This window comes from Symphalangus syndactylus, chromosome 6 (genome assembly GCF_028878055.3).
Source record: "Symphalangus syndactylus isolate Jambi chromosome 6, NHGRI_mSymSyn1-v2.1_pri, whole genome shotgun sequence".
Lineage (NCBI taxonomy): Eukaryota > Metazoa > Chordata > Mammalia > Primates > Hylobatidae > Symphalangus > Symphalangus syndactylus.
In genome coordinates, this window is record NC_072428.2 from 51935062 (window position 1) to 51960270 (window position 25209).

The 25209-nt window shown below is 43.8% G+C and overlaps 1 protein-coding gene across 8 annotated transcripts in view; it reads right to left on the reverse strand.

Annotated features, from left to right (window-relative positions):
• The window catches only part of STIM1 (stromal interaction molecule 1), a 224630-nt gene that overhangs the window by 2231 nt on the left and 197190 nt on the right, over nucleotides 1–25209 (reverse strand). For 3 of the 8 annotated variants that reach the window (XM_055282764.2, XM_055282766.2, XM_055282765.2), the window contains 6 exons: nucleotides 21808–21985; nucleotides 17004–17181; nucleotides 8922–9089; nucleotides 8291–8391; nucleotides 7773–8008; nucleotides 4728–4794 (listed from right to left, as the gene is read on the reverse strand). In XM_055282764.2, the coding sequence (XP_055138739.1) occupies nucleotides 4728–4794; nucleotides 7773–8008; nucleotides 8291–8391; nucleotides 8922–9089; nucleotides 17004–17181; nucleotides 21808–21985 (928 nt within the window). Of the gene's footprint in view, nucleotides 1–2236; nucleotides 2274–4403; nucleotides 4795–6507; nucleotides 6601–7772; nucleotides 8030–8290; nucleotides 8392–8921; nucleotides 9090–17003; nucleotides 17182–21807; nucleotides 21986–25209 lie in introns of all 8 variants that reach the window. The other 5 variants (XM_055282760.2, XM_055282761.2, XM_055282767.2 and 2 more) reach the window with 4 other exon arrangements.

Genomic DNA, 25209 nt, shown 5'->3' on the forward strand with positions numbered 1-25209 from the left:
CAGGTAGAAAGAAGGGCCAAGAGAGAAAGACAAGAAAGGGAAAAGTGACAGGGAGGGAAGAAACAGACAAGAAACAAAAACAAATGTCATCATACCATCATCTGTCTGGCAAATGGTTTTCCAATACCTGGGCCCCACCAGTGGTGAATGCTCTGGCTCTGAACTGGTGCAACCATAGCCTTAAATTCCACAGGCATGCTCCTCAATAAAATCTCTGCCTTCTCATAGCTGGCTATATTTCCTGGGACTCAATCTTAAGCTAACACAGAACCTACAGACTGCTTTGAGTCACCATTTTCCATGCCTTCCTCCCCCACTTTCTCCTGTCACACCTTAGGATATTATCGAGTCTGGGTCAGGCCCCAAGGAACAGGGCACATGCAGTCAGTGGACCTGACCCAGGCTGGAGATGAGAACGTTAGAACAGCCTTGCAAACAATCCTTCACCCACCCCAAAAGGCCAGGATGCTGCCTCTTCTAACCATCTCACAGGATTCAAAGGAGGTCGTAGATAGGTATTGCAGAGTTCAAACCAAAGTCTGTGGTGCGGCAGGAAGGGTGGGGTCTCTTTCAGAACTCTGCTGACGGAGAATGTAGGGAGGCATAGAAAGACAGGATGTTGGCCTTTAAAGAGCAATGGTTCAGAAGAGGTCTGGACTCCTGTGTGATCTTAGACAAGTCATCTAAACTTGCTAGTCCTTAACTTTGGCCCAATGAAGATAATACCAATTCAGTTTATCTTACAAGACTGTTTGGAGGATCAAATATGCTGGCAAAGCACTTGGAAATGTAGAAATTATTGTGGGAATGAAGATGATAAGGCCTGCCAAGCTGAAAGGCCTATGTAAGGGCCGGTCGCAAGAGGCTTCTTTGCAAGGCTGAGTTATGGAGACATGCCACCACACACTGGACATGCACACACACAGGCTAGTCTAGGAACTTGAGACCCTTTAAGGAGCTGGTGGTTGCTAAGACCATGAATCAATTCCAGATGCCACTCTTCCTGCTCTACAGACAAAAAGGTAGAAGTGGAGGTGCTCTCTCTGCCAATCCTGAATCCTCCTTCTGCCTTCCTAGAGGCCTGAGAACCTCAGCAAAAGCAGAAGAGAGAGCTAAGGGAAATGTTTAAACATCTGCTAGCCAAAGGGTAAGAGTCATGAGTGGAAAAGGAGACCACCATAGGACCTAGAAAGAAAGAGGCTGAGGGTCAGAAGTTAGGAAGGGTACCAGGCCCCTGAAACAGGCAAAAGCAGGAGGTTGGCTCATAGCTATTGTAGATTTAATTCTCAGTAGGAAGCAAATAACTAAGTAGCCACCCCATGGGCCAGTACCTTCTTGGACTCAGCAGGCAGCAGAGAACAATTCCAACTCAGCTTCCATTCTACAAATACTGTTTTAGCCACATATTCTAGTATTTACAAATACTCAGTCTCATATTTGGTTTCATATATCTGACACTGTCCTTGCTTCTGAACTTGTCCTTGTTTCTCTAAGCCCCAAGATGATCCTCTCCATATCTTGCCTTCTCCAAACACTATTATAAACCAATGAGCAAGGTGCCAACGAAGTTCTGGGAAGCAATCACACTGAGAAAAAGGGTCCTCTAAGCTGAGGAAGTGAAGATTCTGGGATCCTACCCTCTCTAACACCAAGGAGGAGAAATCAGGAGGTTAGGGCCCTCCCAGCCTCACTTCTCCTGGACCAGACCCCTATTTCGTCTTGATTCCTATCCATCTTTTTATTTATTTATTTATTGACAGGGTCTCGCTCTGTTGCCCAGGCTGGAGTGCAATGGCGTGATCTCGGCTCACTGCAGCCTTGACCTCCCAGGCTCAAGTGATCCTCCTATGTAGCTGGGACCACAGGCATATGCCACCATGCCCAACTAAATTTTTGATTTTTTTTTGTAGAGACAGGGTCTCACTTTGTTTCCCAGGCTGGTCTCAAACTCCTGGGCTTAAGCAGTCCTCCCCTCTCGGCCTCCCAAAGTGCTAGGATTACAGGTGTGAGCCACTGCACCCAGCCTGATTCCTGTCCTTCTATGCCTCCCTCATCAACTAAAAGTTGGGACTGCCAAAGCAAGATAAGAACCTGGGAGGAAGCCTAGGGAGATATAGGAGGGAAAAGGCCCAGTGAGGCAGGCTCACCTTCCCTCCCTGAATCACTGAGAACAATCAGGCCAGAGGTCCCTCCCCAAAGGCTGGGCTGCCTCGGACTCCCATCCCAAGCTACTGACCTTACTAGAGAGCCTGCTTGCCTTTAGAGATGATCCTCTGGTGCATGGTGCAAAAGAAAATTAAGTAGTGAACAGGCCAGGTGGATACAGGTACCTCTCCGCCCTTCCTCCCCACTGCCCTCAGCTTAAACCTTGGAGCATGGAATTCACAGCATCCCCTAGTGTCCGCAATCCAATTTGATCCTCTCCATCTGTATTGGAAGGAGCAGTCTCCCTTCCTAGGCTTTTGGATGAAAATGAGAATGAGAATGGATATGAGTGGCTCTGCTGAGTAATAATCCTAGTAAGGGCAATCCCTTTGTGCAAGAGAAAGGAACAGCCCTCAAGCATAACTATCCAGAGGTTTAATGGGCAGAGCTGAATAAATGGGTATCCAGAGTGAGATAGAACTAAAAAAAAGCAACAGAGTAAGCAGACTGCAGCCCAGAGGCCAGGACTGGGCTGTGGTCACCATTTCAGAGATGAGAAGTACTTCCAGAGGGGAAGGACTTTCTGAAGGTCTCCTAAGCTTGTTCCAGGCAAGGTCAAGGCTACTACCTCTGATCCTAGGCTACCATCTTGGGTATTAGCAAGAAAAGTCTCTGCAGCTGTCAGACAAAGCTGTGGAAGAAAAACCTTTCACCAATTATTTTTCTAGTACACTTTTTGAGACCTTGTGAAAAGACAAAAATATCCAACGGAGTATTCTGGAATGGAAAGCCAAGTTCTAATCTGTGCTCTGCTCTCAACTAGCTGTGAGACCTGGAGGGAATTACTTACCCTTTTAGAACCTTAACTTACTATTCTTAAAATGTGTGTTTTAATTCCTGCCCCACCTATAAACTCTTCTTGTCCAAAACCCCAAAACCTATGTCCCCTATCTTGGTTCCCGAATTCCATGAAGGATGCTATGTCCATTCAGTCACTCAAGCTATAAACCTGAGTGTCATACGAGATCCTCCCTTTCCTTCACCACTGTAGCCAGTTAACAAATTTATCATGTCTTTTTTTTTTTTTTTTTTTTTTCTGTCGCCCAGGCTGGAGTGCAGTGGCACAATCTCGGCTCACTGCAAGCTCCGCCTCCCGGGTTCATGCCACTCTCCTGCCTCAGCCTCTCCGAGTAGCTGGGACTACAGGCACCCGCCACAACGCCCGGCTAATTTTTTGTATTTTTAGTAGAGACAGGGTTTCACCGTGGTCTCGATCTCCTGACCTCGTGATCCGCCCACCTCGGCCTCCCAAAGTGCTGGGATTACAAGCGTAAGCCACCGCGCCCGGTCATGTCTTTTTATCCCAAGGCCTCATTACCTCCCCTAGTGGTCTACTGGAATGTTTTCCAAATTCCTGTAGTATTCCGCTTCCTTCCTTCACACAGCCACTGTTATTTCTAAAATGTTATTTCTAAAATGCAAATGTGACTGATTCACTTTCTCTTAGAAACTCTTTTGTAGTTCTCCATCTCCTGACAGGTAGAGGCCAAAACCCTTCCCTTTCAGAGCCTTCATCATTCTAGCCTCACCTGTTTCTCCTTCCCACCAACACATATCCAGTGTTCTAACCACAAATATATCGTATTCTCTGGAATCTCCATGTCTCTGCACACAGTGTTTCCGCTGCCTAGAATACTCTTTCTCTTTCCCTTCACACAGGATGTTAGCACAAATTCATCTCTTTGGTGAAGCATTCCACCCAGGTACACACTGTTAGTCACTCCTTCCTCAACACCCCCATAGCACTTAATAAATTTTTCCATAATTATTTATGTATCTCTCTCAGACAAGATTATAGTTCTTGATGACTGGGATTATGTCTTATCACCAGTGAACCCCTATGCCCAGCAGAGCCTGGCACAGAGTAGGCATTAGTAAATGTTTGTTGAAGGAGTAAAGGAAGTGAGGGCCCAAGTGAGATAACTAATGTGAAAGTGCATAGTTTAGGCAAAAGTGCTATAGGGTCATGAGGGAAGAAAGTCGTTACTCATTTTTAGAGTCAGCAAACCCCAAACACAGAAGGGGAGAAAGTAGGCTGACCTTAAAAAGGAATCCCAGAGCTGGGAACAAACAGGATAAGAAGATTCCCCACTGCACACACCCCCAGAGTTGATCAAGCAGCAGCTGGCAGGCAGAAACCAAGGTAAAAGCAGCAGAAAGGGAAGGAAGGGAAGAAAGAAAAGAGAGACAGCTGATACCCCAAGCTCTCTGAATGCCCAGGCATCACAGCGGTGCTCTCAGAAGGGGGTGTGTCAGGGTAGGGCTCCATCTGGAGGAAATAGGAAGTGCTGTGGTGGTAATAAACAGGGTGGACATGGACGGTGGTGAAGGTGGTGGTGGTGGTGGTGGTGGTGGTAGTTGTGATGGTGGTGATGGAAGAGGAGCAAGAAGCAGCAGCAGAGGCAGATGGAGAGCTGGTCCCGTAGCCTTCAGAACTGAAAGACTGTCCAGATGAAAGGCTGCGCATTCGCCGCAGAGATACCCGGCTTGTCAAGAAGTGGCCAGCCTCGCCCTCTACCAACCTCTGAGATCCCAGGCCATGCTGTGGCTCCGTCAGGCGCTGCCGAACACTGCTCTGCAGGCTAGGGGCTGCAAGGAGAATAAAGAAAGTGTCAGGAGGGGCCAGCCCACTTTGGGCTGGCAGGTAAGGAGGTGCCCATGAATAAATGCTTGCTGGAGACCACCCTGGGCCTCTAATGCCAATTTGGAGAATGGGGCACCTCCTCCCAGAAACCTCCCACCAGGGGTCCTAAAAGGATGGGAAATTGAAGATGAGGTGCCCAGGTCAGTTTTAGTGGCAATTCCAATAGAAGGAGGCCTATGGGAAATATCACTATAAAGGGAAGTGGCAAGGCAATTAGTGGGTAGACACAAGCAAGGAAGGGTAGGATAGGGGCTTGGGACAAGGTCCGGGAGAGCACTAAGAACCAGCGTTTTCAGAAAGCCAACCTCAGGAAATAATTCACAGCATAGACAAGGACTTATACATAAACATGTTCATCATTATTAATAATTGAATCAGAAGTAAACATAATCATTTACTTTTTATTAATAGCTGTATGAAAGTAAACATAAAGAATGAACAATGGGAAAGTGATAATATATCCAGTTTCTGGGAGACTATAGAGCTATTAAAAATGATGCTTATAAAAAGACTTGAAGAAAATGGAAAAATGCTTATTAAAATGTTCAGAGGGGAAAAAGGATACAGAATTATATGTACTAGCCTTGAGCTTTGGAATACCAAACACTAGAGTTTGAAACCAGGACTTTCACTTCTAGCTGTGACCTTGAGCAGCTGACTTCCCCATTTTAATTCCTAATTTCTAAAATCCTGCAGGGTTCTTCTGAGACTTCACAATAATGTCTTTAAGGCACCTGAAACAGGTCATGGCACTCAATAAGTGGTAGTGGCTATCATTATCTTAACCACATAAAAAATTTCACAGACAAAAGAGTGATAGAGAAGGTGCTCAAATATGGTGGGACTATGGATGCTTTTTATGCTAATGTTCACTCTTTTTCACTTTCCAATAAGCACATAAACAACAAAGAACCAGCTCTTGGATCAGGCTGCAAATCGGGGTCCTGGAGATAATGGCCACTATGCCCAGTGAAGGGATACATGGGCACCAAGTAACTTAGGAATATGCTAGTGCATTCCCTCTTGGGCTCACTCCCAACTAAAAGAGAGTGCAGACCTTTATTCTTTCTCCTCTACCCTGATAGATAAGCTTCCCTGCATTCTCCCTAAAGATGAGAGAAAGGGCCAGGTTACAAGGGTGAGAGAAGCCTTGGAAGGGCCACCAGGGAGACAGCATAGTTCCATAGTGATGGAGAGTTCAGGAGGTAGGGCTTCTATGCTGGTAGCTTTCAAGGTATGAAAGAGAGGCTGAAGAGGATGAGGAAGTCTGGAATAGGGAGGGGAAGGGGGAGAAAGAAGGGGGAAACTGGGAAGAAAAGGGAGAAACAAGAAAAAGAGAAAAGAAAGAGGTGATTTTTCCTTCCCTCTTTCCCTCCCAGCCCAGCTGGAAGAAGGGCTACCAGGTTATCTGCATAGCTGGGCTAAAGGGAGAAGCCTAAGCCTTCCATTACCATGGGTGTTCTCTAACCAGCTCTTGCCAAGCAAGCTGATTCTTCTCACCCCCGAACCCCTCCCTGTAGTTAGTAGGGACAGTGCTGAGGGGATAGAGGGAGCAGGCAGGGGCGTGAAGCAGGCAGGAGAAGGGACCCATGGGGTAGGAGTGTTGATTTAGTCCCCAAAGTCGGAAAAACAAAATGCCCCAAAGGGGCTCCTCAAACCGGGGTATTTCCAGAGGGACTGATCATCCGAGCCGGCGGATGTAGAGCAGAGAGAGCGGTCACTGAACCTACGCCCCATCAGCCAGGCAGCATCTAGGGTCAACAGCCAGGCCAAAAGGAGAAGAGAATCTGATTTATGGAGGGCTTCGGCCTGCCATCAATGTAATAAAGGAAGGGCTGGGGGCAGGGATTGGGTAGCTCGGAGCTAATTAAGGTCCCTCCCAGCCTGGAGAACACAGAAGCCTTCAGATCAACAAGTCAGGATCAAGCTCTGCCTGTCAGTGATCCTGTCCTTGTTAAGCCTTTGATTAAAGGCCTAACGAGTTATCAGATTAGAAGAACAAAGAGGCTTGGCCAGGGGCAAGGTATTATTGATAAAATTACAAATAAATTCTGTCTCGAGTGGGAATCCAGCCTGATTAAAGAATCTGAAAGTAAGCCCCTAACCCAGCCCCGGCCTTCTGCCCTCCCCCTGTACTGGCAATGGGCCTAGGACAATAGCTTTACCATAAGGGCTATTCTACTTACTTAAAATAGCTTCTGATCCAAAGAAAAATTCAACTGTAGGCCAGTAAGGGAAAACTCCCTTCATTCACTGAAGAATTCCAGTGTTGTTCCTTTTGGCTCTGCTCTACTCAACTCTCATCACTTGCAGGGGAGAAAAGGGAAAGGGAAGACCCAGGACAGAGGAAGAGAGGGTGGGATCCAAGAGTCCAGGTGGAAAGCCAGACATGCTTGTGCAGGAGATCCCTCCTGGGCAAGAATGCCTTTCCAGCTTAGAGGATTTAGGACTATATCACTTTAAGGGACTATTTCTTTATAGGGCCTCTCACAAAAAGACAAAGAGAAACACCATCCCATTCATCTACTTTAGCAATAAGAATAAGGAAAAAATCAAAATAAATAAGTTCAATAAACAGTCATAATAAACGCCATTTTTACGTTGAAATTCACTAAAGGACATATTTTTTATAAAGGTAGATAGAGTGGTAGTTAGGGACAATAAAGTGAAAAAGAATGAAGGGAGACACACTTAGCACAATAGACCCAAAGGTGCACACAGAGCATACAACAAGGAAGGAACACCAAAAGGACAATTATAAAGAAATAACCTGAGCAAATTGTGCTTTATTGACCAAGGTCATGAGTTGAACTATCTTCCTGGGTATCTGCCCCATCTGCTGTTTAAGCACAACAGAGGCCACAGACTTCTCAACCTGTGCATCAAAGGCTCCTTCCTTCATCCCCCCAAAGAGGTCACCTACACTGCATGGACAAGGGAGACACAATCTCCTCATCCATGTCATCCACGTCGTCAGTCATGATGAAGTGGGCAGGGTTGGGGCGTGTACTGCCCATCCAGCTGGGGTCTATGTTGAGGGCAGCCACCAGTGAGTGGATGCCAGGGTTATTGACAATCTGGAAGCCACAGAGGATCTCGATCTGTTGCCAGCGGTGCAGGCGCTCCCGCAATGCTGCTGTCACCTCGCTCAGTGCTTGCCTGAAGACAAAGGAAAGAGAACTGCAGGCATGGACTTGGTGTAAGCCCCAATAGGAATGAAGCCTCTTCTCAGAGGAACAAGTTTTGAGAATATGTGTGAATAAAACACACAATAAACTCATAAACTTAAGAGCAAGGCGGGAGATAAATAAAGGCTGAGGCAGGAGACCAGAGCTGTCCCTCCACCAATGAGGAAATGGAATTGGTGTTGGAGGCCCTGTATGCCCTCAAATTCTGAGGATGATATGGACATTGCCAGAGTAGATAACTGGTGTTACTTACTTAGCTGTTAGAATTTTATGATCTACATCATCCAGGGAAGAGCTGTGGGCCACGTGGAAGGTGCCAAAGAGTGTGTTTCTCTTCTTTTTTATCTTCTCAGCCTGCAAAGATGAGGCCCCCAGCTCAAAAAGAGCAGGGATTCGAGATTGGAAGAAATGAGAAAGGCCTTCCTCTATGGCTGGGGCCCACTCCTCCTAGCACAACTTAGGCTGTACAAGGAAAGGGAAGAGAAAGAGGAAAAAGAGAAAGGCAGGCAAGGTAGAAGAAAAAGGAGGGGGACAAAATAGAGAAAGCAACGGGAGAAGCAAAGGGGTCCCTGAAAGCCCTTTTGCCCCAGGAGGACCTCTGTCCCCATGGCAGCCTGGGGCTGGCAGAGCTTTCCCTCTGCCTGCCTCCATTTGTTTCATCTTTCCCAGAAGACAGGCAGGAATGCCCCTACACCCTCATTCCCTCCTCCAGAAGCCTGAGGACACTGTCAGGAGCTGAACATTAGGAAAGAAACAGAACCCACCACCAGGATATCTCTTCACCCAATGGGAGGAACAGGGAGAGGGAGAGAAGAGGAAGATACGCAGGTAAAAAGGAGAAGGGCAAAAAGGAGAAAAGAGGACAATAGAAGGGCAGTTCTCACCCCCTCCTTGGCCACCAGCAGCTGCTTCTCAGCATTTTGCTTCTTGATGTTGTAATATTGCACCTCCACCTCATGTGTCAGCTGCAGCCACTTCTGAAGGGCCTCTGGAGCATACCATGAACTGTGTGATTCTAGCTCCTTCTCTGCTTTCCTCAAGGCTTCCCGAACCTGTGCAGCCAAAAGGATGTGAGTTCATTTACTGCTACTAAGACTCTCCAACACCTCTGTATGATGCTTCAGAACTCAGACTTATCTGCTTTACAACGCTCCCAGGAAGGAGAAAAGGTAAGGATTATTTTCCATATTTTATATAGAAGAAAGCAAGCTCAGAGAAGAAAGTTAACCTACTCAAGGTCAACAGTGTCAACTAGAACCCAAATTGAGACGTTTCTGTTCCCAGGCGAAGGCATTCTTTTCTATCACATCAGCTTACTTTCCTGGTCATGCAGCAAGTTCCAGCAATCTTCCCTGATCTCTTCAGGAACAGGTCAGCTAGTGAATCATCTTCTTACCGAGAGTCAGGGTCTGTGCTTAGACTTCAAGACATCACAACGTGACAGGAAAAGCACTGGTCAGGAATCTGAAAATCTGGTTCTGGTCCCTGGTCTGTCGCTTAACTGGTTGTGTGACCGACCCTGTGCTTCCTAAACCAGCTCTTAATTCAGTGTGAGGAAGGACTTTCTCCCATGCAAATCCAAACTATCAGTGAAGGGGTGATCTCAGGAGAGAGTGAGTTCTCTGTCTGGGAGGTATGTGAAGAGCTCATGTCAGAGAGACCTGAAAAATGATTGGTACTTCAGAAGGGTATTGTCCTGAATGCTCTCCAAAGTCTCCTCTAGCCCAGAGACTGCATCTATGATTCTCTCAGGGAGTAGAGCAAGTGGGCTTTGAAAAGAACTCTGTAAAAGGTGGGAAGATAATGAGCATGCCCACACCTAACACAGGCATTGCCAACAGAAGCCAAGACATGAGAGGACCAATGTATAAGTAGAAATAACTGACTTCTCTGCAGGGAGCACACAATGAGGCAGTCACAAAGCACTAAAGTGTAAAAGACTTGAAAGTACATACAGACATTATGTACACCGAGTTTCTTGCTGTCTCATCCAAGCTACCAGCATAAGTGATCTCCAATTCTCCTACCTGAGCAGAATCCCAGAGAAGACACATTGAAAGCAGTCTTATTATCCCCAGCTTCAGCCAATGAGGTAAACATCCCATAGCAAGCCTGAGGTCCTCTCCACAGCTAAGATAGGCCAGGAGGGCCTCAGCTAGGGACAGAACACCTTTATTCCTTTAAGAGGCAATGAGAGTGCCAATCTTCGCTTGGTTTCTGTTCCCTGAAAAAAAAAACTAAAAATAGCCCATTCCTGGTTTTATAGCTTCTAAATGAAGACTAGATACCTTAGAGACTAATATACAAAGTCTGAAAATTTATGATCAAGTTCTATATTAAAAGCAGTTTAAGGAATGGGATAAGCTAAGAAGGGAAGAATGGATGAAGAAGAGAAAAAAAGAGAGCAAATAGAAGCATGATAGTCAGGGAGGCATACAAAGGGGCTGGCCTACAAGGCTGAAAAACTGTTGGGAGCTGGACACAGTGGCTCATGCTTGTAATCCCAGTAGTTTGGAAGGCCAAAGCTGGAGGATCACTTGAGCCCAGGAGTTCGAGAGCAGCCTGAGCAACACAGCGAGACCTCATCTTACAAAAAATTGTAAAACTAGCCAGATGGGGTGGTGTGCACCTGTGGTCCCAGCTACTCAGGAGGCTGAGGTGGGAGGATCGCTTGAGTCCAGGAGGTCAAGACTGCAGCGAGCCAAGATCGTGCTACCACACTCCAGCCTGGGCAATAGAGTGAGACACTGTCTCAAAAAAAAAAAAAAAAGCTGTTTGGTTAATGAAAGAAATAACTACAAAATAAGGAATGGGGGAGATAGAAGACAGACAGACAGAGAAAGACATATCATGCCATGCACAGTAATAAATGCCTGATGGGAAGACAACAGATGGGCAAGTCAGAGTTCTTGTCCTTTTATTTTATGGCTGTGGTTCTCAACCTTGTCACATACTGTAAACACATGGGGAACTTTTTTACTTTATTTTATTTTGAGACAGGGTCTCATTGTGTCGCCCAGGCTGGAGTGCAGTGGTGCAGTCTCAGCTCACTGCAACCTCTGCCTCCCGGGCTCAAGTGATCCTCCCTCCTCAGCCTCCCGAGTAGCTTTGGGACCACAGGCGTGCACCACCATGCCCAGCTAATTTTTGTATTTATTTATTTTTTTTATTTTTTTATTTTTGGTAGAGATGGGGTTTTGCCATGTTGCCCAGGCTGGTTTCAAACTCCTGGGCTCAAGCGATCTGCCTGCCCTTTGCCTCCCAAAGTGTAAGGATTACAGGCGTGAGCTACCATGCCTGGCCAGGAACTTAAAAAAACACAGATATCTGGGTCCCAACCTAGAGATACTGATTTCATTTATCTGGGGTGTTTGCCTGGGCATTAAAATAGGCTCTCCAAGTCATTCTAATATGCAGCCAAAGTTAATAAACACTTATCTATATGTTTTAAATAAAATGTTATCACCTGACTTCCACTTCCCAGTAGGATATGGTAGGTCATGGGAGAAAAACAATTCTGATCCAACACAACATCTGGAAAAAGCTGTATGCATTTTATGAAAATTGTGTTTTCAAAATGGTTTCTATTTTGAAAAATTTAGAAAATATGTTATTTGTGTTAACATCTAAGGGGTTTGATATAGTTATTTTTATTTTTTATTTTTTTTTTTGAGATGGAGTCTTGCTCTGTCACCCAGGCTGGAGTGCAGTGATGTGATCTTGGCTCACTGCAACCTCTGCCTCCCAGGTTCAAGCGATTCTCCTGCCTCAGCCTCCCAAATAGCTGGGATTACAGGTGCCTGCTACCACACCTGGCTAATTCTTATATTTTTAGTAGAGACGGGATTTCACTATGTTGGCCAGCCTGGTCTCTAACTACTGACCTCAGGTGATCTGCACGTCTTGGCCTCCCAAAGTGCTGGGATTACAGACATGAGCCACTGTGCCCAGCCTGATATAGTTTTGGGGTTTTTTTGTTGTTTTTTTTGGTTTTTTTTGTATTTTTTGTTTTTTTTTTTTGAGACGGAGTCTTGCTCTGTCACCCAGGCTGGAGTGTAGTGGCGCGATCTCTCGGCTCACTGCAAGCTCCGTCTCCCAGGTTCAAGCTTATTCTCCTGCCTCAGCCTCCCGAGTAGCTGGGATTACAGACGCCTGCCACCACACCCGGCTAATTTCTTGTATTTTTAGTAGAGACGGAGTTTCACCGTGTTAGCCAGGATGATCTCGATCTCCTGACCTCATGATCTGCCCACTTCAGCCTCCCAAAGTGCTGGGATTACAGGCGTGAGCCACTGCGCCTGGCTATATAGTTATTTTAAATGAATTAATAAATATTTTTTAATTTTCTCAGTTTTAATTTCTAAAAAAAAAAAAAAAAAAAAAAAAAAAAAAGAACTTTTTTTTTTGAGACGGAGTCTCGCTCTGTCGCCCAGGCTGGAGTGCAGTGGCGCAATCTCGGCTCACTGCAAGCTCCGCCTCCCGGGTTCCCGCCATTCTCCTGCTTCAGCCTCTCTGAGTAGCTGGGACTACAGGCGCCCGCCACCACGCCCGGCTAATTTTTTTTTGTATTTTTTAGTAGAGACGGGGTTTCACCGTGGTCTCGATCTCCTGACCTCGTGATCCGCCCGCCTCGGCCTCCCAAAGTGCTGGGATTACAAGCGTGAGCCACTGCGCCCGGCCAGTTTTAATTTCTAATAGGTTAAATATCAACAGTTTTACCCCCTATCAAAATGTTCTTTGAGGTCCTAAATACTTTTTAAGAGTAAAGGGTCCTGGCTGAGTGTGGTGGCTCACGCCTGTAATCCCAGCACTTTGGGAGGCTGAGGCGGGCGGATCACCTGAGGTCAGGAGCTCCAGACCAGCCTGACCAACATGGTGAAACCCCTTCTCTACTAAAAATACAAAAATTAGCCAGGTGTGGTGGCAGGCACCTGTAATCCCAGCTTCTCGGGAGGCTGAGGCAGGAGGAGAATTGCTTGAACCTGGGAGGCGGAGGTTGCAGTGAGCCGAGATCGTGCCATTGCACTCCAGCCTGGGCGACAAAAAAAAAAAAAAAAAAAAAGTAAAGAGTCCTAAGAACAAAAAGTGTGAGAACCACTAGACTAGATAAACTAAAAGTCAGAGACAAAAAAAGCCTTTCTAAGATGATTTGTCAATTGCCAGTCATTTTCTTCCTGGGAGACATTGATGATTTTAGGTGAGAGCTGAAAATTGGGCTGGAACCGTGTAGAAGATCTCCACTGGGGCACAAAGAAAACAGCCTACAAAGTGGCAGAACTGCATCTCTCACAGTCTTTCAGGGCTGAAGAGAAAGAAATCTAACAGCTTTCCATTTAAAAGTCAGGGAGGGACATACCTGAGAAACTGGGACAAATGAAGGCTACACCAAGTTTTACTAAAACTACAACCTAGTTCAAATGCAGCTCGATCTCTGATTGGCTTGAGGTGATCAGTTCCTTAATATACTTCACAAAAGAAAGGGGGAAAACTACCTGATGGAAGAGAAAATCATCTGGAGCCTCTATTTTTTTTTATACACACTGTCCAGCATGTAATAAAAATAAATTACTAGACATAAATGGCAAAAAATATGACTAATAATCAAGAGGAAAAATAAGCAGTCCCATAAATGATCCAGATGTAAGAATTATAAGACAAGGACTTTAAAATAATTCTGATTGCTATGTTAAGAGAAATACAGGAAAAGATGGATACAATAGATAAAAGATAGAAATTCTGGACAGGGAACTAGAACCTGTAAAAGAGTAAAGTGGATATTCTAGAATTGAAAAATACATTGTCTGAGAGTAGGAACCCACTGGATGGGTTAAACAGCAGAATGCTTACAGTAGAATGCAGAATTAAAGAACTTAAAAGATAGATCAATAGAAAATAACCAAACCAAAGCACAGAGAGAAAAAAGAACAGAACTGAGCGTAAGAGACATGTGGAATACAGTTAAAAGATCTAACATAAATATTAGATTCTCAGAAGGAGAGGAGAGAATGGAGCAGAAGTATATTTTAAGAGATATATAAGTGCTAAAAAGAATGTATATTCTAGACTTAGGCAGAGTGTTCTATATGTGTCAAGGAATTCAAATTTATTAACCATGTTTTTAAATTTTTTATATCCTTATGGATGCTGTTGGTGGCTTATTGAGAGAAGCATATTAAAATATCTAACTTTGATTATAAAATTTGTCGAGTATCATTTGAGTTCAGTCAATATTTGCTTTATATATTTTAGACTACATCATTAGATGTATCCAAATTAAGGGCTGTTATATATTGAATTCATCCACTTATCATTATGAAATATCTATTTTTGGGGTCTAGTAATACTTCTTGACCTAAAGTTTACTTTATATTAATGTAAATATTACATTTATATTAATATATAGCTACCCTTGCTTTATTTCACTTAGCAGTTGCTTTAGGTCAATACTTCATGACCTAAATCCTATTTTATATTAATATAAATATTATATCAATATATAGCTACTCCTGCTTCATTTTGCTGCTTTATTTTGTAACATATATCTTTTCTTATCCTTTCCCTTTAACCTTTTTTGTGTTCTTATATTTAAAGTGTGTCTCTTATAAACAGCATATAATTGAGTTTTCGCATTAATCCAATCTGACAATCTTTGACTTTTAACTGAATTGCTTAGTTGTTTTTTTATACAAACCAAGTCTCAACAAGTTTCAAAGGACTACACCCACACAGCATATGTTCTCTGACCATAGTGAAATTAAACTAGAAATCAGTAAAAGAAAGATAAGTTAAAAAGTCCTCACGTGTTTGAAAATCAAGCAATATACTAGATAACCATGTCCCAAAAAAGGAACCACAATAAAAATTAGAAAACTTTCTGACCTGAATGACAATAAAAATATAAAATAGAGATTCCTGAATGATCACCTTACTTAGGGGGGAAAAAAAAAATCCTTGACAGCCTACCTCATATCACATACAAAAGTTAATTTGAAATAATATCCCTAAATGTGAAAAGACAAACAATAAAAGTTCAGAAGAAAATTTAGGGAAATATCTTGGGGATAGGGAAGGATTTCTTAAACAAGAAACAAAAAGTAAAAAGCCTCAACTTTTTTTTTTTTTTTTTTTGAGATGGAGTCTTGCTCTGTCACCCAGGCTGGAGTGCAGTGGCACTGTCTTGGCTCACTGCAACCTCCACCTCCCAGGCTCAAGCAATCCTCCTGCCTCAGCCTCCCAAGGAGCTGGGACTACAGGTATGTGCCACCACATCCAGTTAATTTTTGTATTTTTAGTACAGATGGGCTTTTGCCATGTTGGCCAGGCTGGTCTCGAACTTCTGACCTCAAGTAATCTGCCCGCCTCAGCCTCCCAAAATGCTGCGATTACAGACATGAGCCACGGCGCCTGGCCGCATCAGTCATTTTTAAAAACTGATTAAATTACACTTCATTAAAATCAAGGGCTTCTGTTTATCAAAAGACAATAAAGCAAAAAAAAGAAGTCAAGGCTGAGAGAAAATATTTTCTATATATATGTGTATTTATATTGACGAAAGACTAATATCCAAAATATATAAATAATGCTTACAAATCAATAAGAAAAAGACAGACAATCCAATTTTTAAAATGAGAAGAGATTCCCAAATCAAATGGCCAATAAATTTATAAAAAGGTGTTTAATAATATTAGGGAAATGAAAACTAAAATCACAAGATACTACTATATATTTACCAGAATGTTTAAAATTAAAATGCCTAAAAATACTGAGGTCATGGATCAACTAGAATTCTCTTACATTGTTGTGGCAGTATAGATTGGTACAATCATTTTGGAAAACTGTTTGACACTTTCTAATAAAGCTAAATACATGAATATTATATGTCCAACAGAAATGAATGCTTATGCCCACCAAGAGACATATGCAAGAAGGTTCATAGCAATATTATTCATAAAAGTCAACAAAACTGCAGACAACCCAAATGTTTATCAACAGAAGAGTGGATAAATTATAGTATACTCATACAATAGATCATTACTCAGCAATGGAAATAAACCAACTATCACTACATGCAACTTTGATGACTCTCATAGACATAATGTTGAGTGAAAGAAACAAAACACAAAAGAGTATATACTGTATAATGCCATTTATATGAAGTTCAAAATTAGACAAAACTAATCTGGTTTACAAGTTGTGACAGTAGTTAACTTTTGGATGAAATATTAACTGGGGGAGCAAAAGTGAGTTTTCTGGGGTGCTGACAAGGTTCTGTATCTTGATCTGGGTGGTAGTAACACAGGTACATGCATATGCAAAAGCTTGCCAGCTGTATACTTATGATTTGTACACTTTATGTAAATACCTCAAAAAAGGAACAAAATAACTGTTATCACCTATTATCCACTGTTCTTTGAAAATCATAGTGACTATTTTTATAATTTTCTTTTTTTCTTTCTTTCTTTCTTTTTTTTTTTTTTTTTTTTTTTTTTTTTTTTTTTTTTTTTGAGACAGAGATTCACTCTTGTCGCCCAGGCTGGAGAGCAATGGCACGATCTCAACTTACTGCAACCTCCACTTCCGGAATTCAGGCAATTCTCCTGCCTCAGCCTCCCAAGTAGCTGGGATTACAGGTGCCCGCCGCCACACCCGGCTAATTTTTTTGTATTTTTAATAGAGATGGGCTTTCACCAAGTTGGCCAGGCTGATCTCGATCTCCTGACCTCAGGTGATCCACCCGCCTTGGCCTCCCAAAGTGCTAGAATTACAGGCATGAGCTACTGTGCCCGGCCCATAGTGACTATTTTTTACAACTTGAACTCTTATTGTTGGTAAGAGTCCAGTGACTCTAGAACATAGTCTTTGGATCATATTTCAAATTCCTCACACATGAAACTTTCCAGCCAGACCCTGGGCCCCTGCCCTTTACCCACCCATCAAGGTGTCCAGGAATTTGTGGACTCTCCTACCTGCTCCAACTCCTCCTCAGCATATTTTTGGCGGCTCCGCTCATTCTCAGTACCCTCCCGCAGCTCCTTCAGCCGCTGGGCTTCCTGCTTAGCAAGGTTGATCTCATCGCGCAGCTTCTTCTCCAGATGGACCTTCTCCACCTCCACTGTACGGTGCTCCTCCTGGGCCTTGTGCAGCCTGGGGGGCAATGCAGGGAGCTGGAGGAGGCCAGGCAAGGGGGTGCCAGCCAACATGCCATGAGTCATGGCATCAAAGAGGAAAATGACAGCTCCAACTCTCAGCATATATTCTCCCTGCTCTGCTGTGTGTCTGGCTCTGAGCTAGCTCAAGGCCCATAGAAACCACAGTCATTACCTAATTCACACATTGACCATCATTTTGCTGCCAGTAATCAAGGCTGCAAAGCCAGGCTCTCAGGCATCTGAATCCCTCCTCAAAACTATCTCATACTAAAATCATAACAAGTACCAGTTTACAAGGTATTTCCCATTTGTCCTCCCAGCAGATAATGATATATTGGTATCATTATCAGCCTGGGACAGGCAGATACAGAGTCTTAGAGAGGGAAAGCAACTTGCAGGAAGAACTAAGGCTAGAAGTCCAATCTGTGTGACTTCAAATGCCACAATTATTCCTTTTATGTAGTGGTATCTAGAAAGTTCAATGAACGTAGAATACCCTGCAAGCTTGACAAAAAGATCCAGGGAAAACCTAATGGCTGAGAAATGACTGGGGTGGTAGCAGAGGGGTGGATTAAGGAAGATGAGGAAGGAACTATTGAGCTAGACTCCTCTTGGACTCCTGAGCTTCTGTTCCCAGAAGCACAAAACAAATTAAATTTACGCCAAAGGACTCAGGAGAGACACCCTGCTGCCCGCAGACCCTGACTTCCTTTCCTAAGTATCTTCCTTAGTGGATAAGATCTCAAGGGCATGAGTTATAATGTAAGTCTACCCTTGCACCGTCACACACATTCCCTCAGTTCACCGACAAAACCTTCCATCCAGCTAAACAAGCCTTCTCCCTTCCTCACTTCTTTCCTCCACACGGCTATCTATGTTAATACACTCATTCATTCATCTATTCATTCACCAAGTTCTTTCAAGTGCCTACTAAGTGCTAAGCCCTAAATACATGGCGATAAATCAGAAAGCTGTCCCTGCCACTGAGGAGCTCATGATTTACTCCAACAAAGACAAGTAAACAGATAACTGTATACAGTGTGACAAATTCTATAATAAAAAGATATATATATATATAAGATATATATATATGTAAGATTCTGGGTCCGCCCAAAAGATGGAGTAATCAGCTCTGCCTGAAAGGAGTCAGGGAAAGAAAGGGAGACTTGGGTTACACCCAGAACAAAGACTGAGAGTTTGCTAATCCCTTTGGAAGAGAAAACGGACTTTACTGTCTGGTCTTCCTTTCTAAGTAAAAACCACCAGCTTACCAGGGGACCAGATTAGGAAGGAGAAAGGATGGTGAAGAAGAGATAAGATATATAGCTTAGACTTGAGGTATAGAAAAGAAAGGATAGACTACAGAACAAGAAGGACCCCTAGAGAACACTGACCACTGAGATAATTAAGTAGATGGAACAGATGAAACAAACAGAACTCAATCTGTAAAAAAAAAAAAAAACCTCTAGATCCAGAGCTATCAGTGGCAGAGACTTCAAGATATCGTGGAACAAGCAAGGAGGTAAGAGGAGGAAATGTTAGGCTGCAAGCTTCCCACAAATTGTAATCTGCCTAATTTGTCCCTGAAGAGAAAGGGAGTTGAACCCCCTGAAAATGAACACCAGATGGCGATATATGCATAGGTAAAGACAAATCAGAGGCGCCATTTCCTGCCATCTCCTTCCCTTGCTGAATATCCTCCTTTACTGTACTCTTCCATGACCCAACTGTATAAAGTTACACCATTAAGGATTCACTTCTTCACTGAAATACTGTCCTTTATGAAAGCAGCCTCTTGAGAAAAGCCAATACTATGATATGTCTGTCCTTTACAATAGCGAGCTCCTTTAAAGTAGAATCAAGACTGACCCCCTTTCATAGTTCCAATAAGGTCTGTTAGAGATGGAGATCAATAATTATTGTTGGGTGCAGAAATGAGCAAATAAGTATACAATTAAGCACTGCCCCACTCCAAGGCAACAACAATTAGCATTGCAATTAGTCCTGGCTCTAAGCAGTTGTGTGACTATGAGCAAGTTTTGCCTGTTTTGGGAATCAAAATTTCTGCCTGCCTCAAATAATTATCTTGAAACTCAATGAAATCCTAACTGGACTGTACATGTAGAATTATATTTGTTCACATAAACTATCAGGAACTCTGTAATAAAGCTCTGTGAAAGCTGGCATTGCAGGTCTGTTAATACAAGGAGGAACAAGGTGGCATGTGGGCTCTGGACACTCAGAGGAGGATATATGTGTGCATGTGTGCAAGCCTATCTCTAGGGGGAAAAGGGGAGGGGTGTCTTTGTCTCTTTCTAAGTGCCACAGTGGTCATTTAGCTCTGGAAGCTTTAGGGAGCAGGGAGTGCTGGGAGCTTAGTTTTATCCCCAAACTTGGAATGTCTCCTGCCTAGATTCTTTTGCCTTTGGAATGGAAACAGTACATGTTTTTCAAACAAATGAGGTATGGGGACTGCTCAGACAGCAGCAGTTAGCTCCTAATTGGCAAAGGGCCCAAGAACAAGGGGCCCAGCAAAGTAGCCAGGAATCAGCTTAGAGATCAGACCCCTCTTGCTCCCTGAAGCCCAGCCCATGGAAATAAATCCAATAAGGCTGCTACCTCAGTAAAGGCAACACCCTGGAGTGTCAAAATTCCTAGTTCACTACTTACTGATATATGACCTGAGCAAAGCACTTACCCTCTCTGAGCCTTCATTTCCTCAACTCTAATAGTACCTACTTCAGAAGGGCCATAGTGATTAAAAGCAATAATGCATTTAAGTATTTAACAATACCTGGCTCACAAGAAGTCTTTTCCCCACCCCTCCAAATTAAATAGTGTTTACCATTTAAAAATGACACAATGGCTGGGCACAGTGGCTCAGGCCTATAATCCCAGCACTTTGGGAGGCTGAGGTAGACCTCTTGAGTCCAGGAGTTCAGGAAAAGCCTGGGCAACACAGCAAGACCCCTGTCTCTACAAAAAATTAAAAAAATTAGCCGGGCATGGTGGCATGCACCCAGCTACACAGGAGGCTGAAGCAGGACGATCTCTTGAGCCCCGGGGGTGGAGGCTGCAAGTGAGCCATGTTCATGCTATTGAACTTCAGCCTGGGCAAAAGAGCAAGACCCAGAGTCAAAATAATAATAATAATAATAATAATAAATAGAAATAAATGAAAAGACAAGACTTCATTTACTTTTACATGAATTCCTGCAAAGACTTCCCAACTAGAGTCCCTAGGCTTCCAGAATCATTTTCTAAAAGACAGTCCTAGGCCGGACGCGGTGGCTCACGCTTGTAATCCCAGCACTTTGGGAGGCCGAGGCGGGCAGATCACGAGGTCAGGAGATCGAGACCACGGTGAAACCCCGTCTCTACTAAAAATACAAAAAATTAGCCAGGCATGGTGGCGGGCACCTGTAGTCCCAGCTGCTCGGAGAGGCTGAGGCAGGAGAATAGCGTGAACCCGGGAGGCGGAGGTTGCAGTGAGCCAAGATTGCGCCACTGCACTCCAGCCTGGGCGACAGAGCGAGACTCCATCTCAAAAATAAAAATAAAAATAAATAAATAAAAGTCCTGAATAGACCTCTCCTCTTCTGGAAAACAAAACAACCAAAAAAACCTGATTTGACTCTCTATTGCCTTCTGCATCCTACTAACTTCCCCACATGCATCTGAAGGTTCCAGGGATCTGGCCCCACCCTATATACTCAACTTTAACACCCAGGACCTCCCCACCCATCTTTAAAGGCCACCTCCTCAGAGTCCCACATCCACTCATCCACCTCTTTGTCTTTCTAGACATTAGCGTTCTTATCCTCTAAGCTGAGTCTGGAACTAAGTCTGCATTAAGTGTGCTCTCACTGCTGCTTCTTGTGGGTATGTAAGTTTTGTTTCCTCAGGACCAGTGAATTTCTTATAACTGCCATCACAGAACTGGTTCCTAGATGTCAGGAAATACACAGGCTGACTGACTGACTGACGGGCACTTTCTTTTCACAGTTAAATCTTCTGCCATAGTTTTGAAGTCACATTTTATTTTAACAGAATCCCAGACCATCTGAGTTGGAAGTGTTCTCCTAGGAGAGTTTAGCATTCTCCTAGGTCAATCCCTTCATATTATCAATGAGGAAATAAGTCCTGGAAGGGAAAGAAATTTATCCAAAGTCATACAGCAAGTCATGTTTATGAGATTTAGACTTATAAGAAAGAACTAAGGACAGTAAGAAGGAAGGTTTGTGAGGTTTCTTTGGGGAACGGTAAAGAACAGTTCATTACATCTATTTATATGCTAGGAGAGGCAGTCCAGAGACAGGCAGAAGGAAGAATGACCCCATAACAAGCAATGGGAAGCTCAAGACGTCTGGCAGCTACACATTTCTCCCTCTGAAGCTAAGAGGCAAAAAAGACAGAAACAAGCTTCTCCCCAGGAGGAATAACTGCCCAGGGCAATTGGAATATCAGCAACCTAAACTTGCAATGCAGTTTTGGAAGGATGACGCAGCCTGAGCTGCCATGTTGACAAGGTCTCAGGGGCCAAGTGGCTCACACCCAGGTGGAAATAGGAGGTTCCCAAGAACTGGCAGGGCCTTACCTTTCCTGAAGGGGCAGGCCTTACCTTTCCTGAAGGTCATGCAGACTCTGCTCAGCTCGGTGTAACCCCTCCAAGTCCTTCATCATCTTCTTCATGTGCTCCTTGGAGTAACGGTTCTGGATATAGGCAAACCAGCAGCCGCCCACACCAATAACGATAGACACTACCAGCATGAAGTCCTTGAGGTGATTATGGCGAGTCACTGCCAGAGAGGGGAGGGCATGGTGAGTTAGGGTGCCCACTGCACACTTAGCCTTGCAGACTCCACTGCATCCCTCCTCTATGAAGCCTTCTATAACAGATACACTCTCCCACTGAGAAGGAATTAGTTTCTCTTCTTAGATACACACTTGCCATACACTATTATAGTAAGCTCTATGTCTATCTCTCTGCTAGCCAAGGCTTTGTTTTGAAATGAGAGGCCTTACAGCAATACAGGATGCTTATTAAATCACACTTTCTTAAGATACAGTGAAGAGGAGAGAACTAGTGCCTTCTCAATATACCCCAGCCATCTCTGGGCTGGATGAGTCCATATGCCCAGATGTAGTGGCTTCTGTCATATAGGGTAAGCAATTCTAAAGTTCCACAGTAGGTAAATGGAGATGACTGGTATAAAGGATATAAAGCAATGTCACCAGAAGCCTCAGTTCTGGCTGTAGGACTGAAGTCACTGTAGGAACTAGGTCTCCTGGACTACCAGGCCATTCTTGGCACAGATCAGGGAAAGGTCCAGAAGTCTCAATCTATGGAGAACATTTCTAGGCTGCTGTGAAATCCAGAGACTTTAGAACAGGATAGCATCAATAAATTGATATGGATGAGACATTACACCTACCAGAAATTGAGGAGCAGAGCTATTTCCAGAGAACACCTGGTAGCAGTTCAGTGAACCATGAGGGCCCCAGCCACTAGCTGGGGTTCAAAGAATGCCCATTGTCCAGAGCAACATTTAAATGTTAAACAAGAAATGACACCAAAAGATAAAAAGCAAAAGCCACATCCTAAAAACTTAGCCAATCAGGAGAAAGCCATTTCTGGAACTAACATTGTTCCTGGTATACCAGATCTGGGCTCTGTGCCATAGCACAAAAGACTTGAAAGGGGCACTATAAGAAGGAGACGGCTACTCCTGCATCCTCTGTCTAGGTTGTGCTGTGGGCTCAGAGGAGCCCTGGATGTGGGAGTCAGAGAAAGAGGGGAAAAAGGGAGTTATGCCAGGGCTAATGACCTTCTGTGCACAGCAAGTTGCCCTTAGACAGCGGAGGAGGAGGTAGGACTGGCATGATCCTTGGACATAGTAAGGACATGGGGCTGGTGGAAATCCAAAAGGACCCAGGTAGAGCCACCAACTTAAGGGAGGGTCAAGACAGCAGAAAAAGAAACCATATGATATTGATGCCCATAGTTTGACAAAAAGAGTTACCATCAAAGCTCCTCATAGAAAGGCCGAGCAGCAGAACATGGGGATGAGATGGGATCAAAGACAGATTAACACATCCTATTTCCACCCAAGGGAGGGGGGTTACTAGGCCAGGGTGGTGGCCATGTCCTTCATATGTTTATTCCAGGCTCTCTGAAAGAAAATTGAGGGTCCTCTAGTGGCCATCCCCTAGCCTCCAGGCAGGCTACAAGTCTAGCCATACGTAAGCCCTCACTCTCCTGTCTTTCAGGTTCCAAGAGGAGCTATTTCTGCAGCACAGTGAGTTGCCTTTCTTCCTGGAACACACCTGCCTCCTCCAGAGCCACTACCAGAGCCTGGGGTATTCTTTGTCTCCCCTGTTTGTTAAGGACTTTTAATCTTGGTTTCCTAGGGTTTCTCAACTTCAATATCCCCTTTATATTCTTACCAAAAGTCAAAGGTATCCTTGTTCAAACCAGACTCCATGCAATGAGCACTTCCAATACTTCAAATACTTAAGGTAGGTATGCAGATTAAGCCTAGTTATTTCATTTGGTTTCTTATTCTACCTTATCCAGTTCGATTTGGAACCAGATCTATTATTTTGCCCAGCTTCATATTCTCATCCAAGTCATGAATAAGAATACTGAATAACCAAGGCCAAGGATAAGATCTAACAGTCACTCCCTCCCTCTAAGGTAATACTGTTCCACTTATCAGTACCACAGGATTCCTTCAACTAGTTTTGACTCCACTTAAGTATACAAATATCCATCCTATCCAACCCTCTGCCTTGTCAAATGTATAGATAAAGTCTGGAAATACTACCTGCCACATCCATGAGCTACCAAGCTTGATAGAAAGAAGATGATTCTAACATGGTTGATTTACTCTTTAAGGTTCCTAGTGATCATCACCTGCCTATATATGCCAGTGCACAGCATAACATCAACCAGCATACAGAAGTCACTCAATAAATCTTGGAAGGATTGATTCTTTACTGATAAGCTTCAAGTATGATAATATCTCCCTTCCCTTAATCCATATAAGAAAGGAAGGGAAATAGAGAAAATATAAAACATATCAGGCATTTATATTCATCGTCTCTTATCCTCATGACTACTACATAAGATAGGTTATTGGTATTCCCATTCTGTAGACCAAGAAACTGAGGCTCTGTAAGGGACACTAACTTGCTAGAGCGGGTTTAAATCCAGATTTGCCCAACTACATTGTCTTTCTGCTACACCAAACTTTCTCACTATAACTTTCATATTCACGCAGCAAATATTGTTTCTGTTTTGTTACAGGCAAACATCTCTTACAATGGAGATGTCTATATGGCCCTGATCTAGCTCAAGCTAGACTCTTGGAACTCTTGACTCTAAAAGTACCAAGGCCTGAGTTTTCCTCCACACAATATCCTGGAAGCTGATAGTGGCATTGCCATCAGGGCAGTGAATACCCAAAGGCCAAATAACCAGGCCTTAAGATTAAACACAAGGGTCCATGTAGAGAAATTCTTGTGCTACCAAGGGAGGCATCCCACACTATGTGTTAGGAAGCCTGGTTCTATGCTTGCCTCTGCCCCAATTTGTTATATAATTCGCTTCCCCTATCTAGACCTCAGCTTCCTCAGCTGTAAAATGCATTAGAGTTACTACAGAGATAGAATGTGTGGTTACTAACAAGATCGAATGTGTAGGTGTAAATGACAGCACTTTGAGGTGTCTTGGAAATATTCAGATGGACATGCCAGAAGATAAGTAAGAATGTAGATGTGGAGTTTGAGAAAGAAGAAGGAGCTGAAGCAGTAGATGTAAGAATTGTCAGGTCCCTCCCACAGAGCCCTGGGCTGTACCCCACACCACTAAGTGAGTCTATGAATCATTGTGTAGAAAAAGAGGAGAAAATAGGCAAATCAAGAGTCTAATCTATGCCTTACTAATAATCCGCTTCTTCCCATTATATCCCTTTCCCATTCTTCAATTCCTACTGTCTTCTCCCTACCATTGCCCACAAAG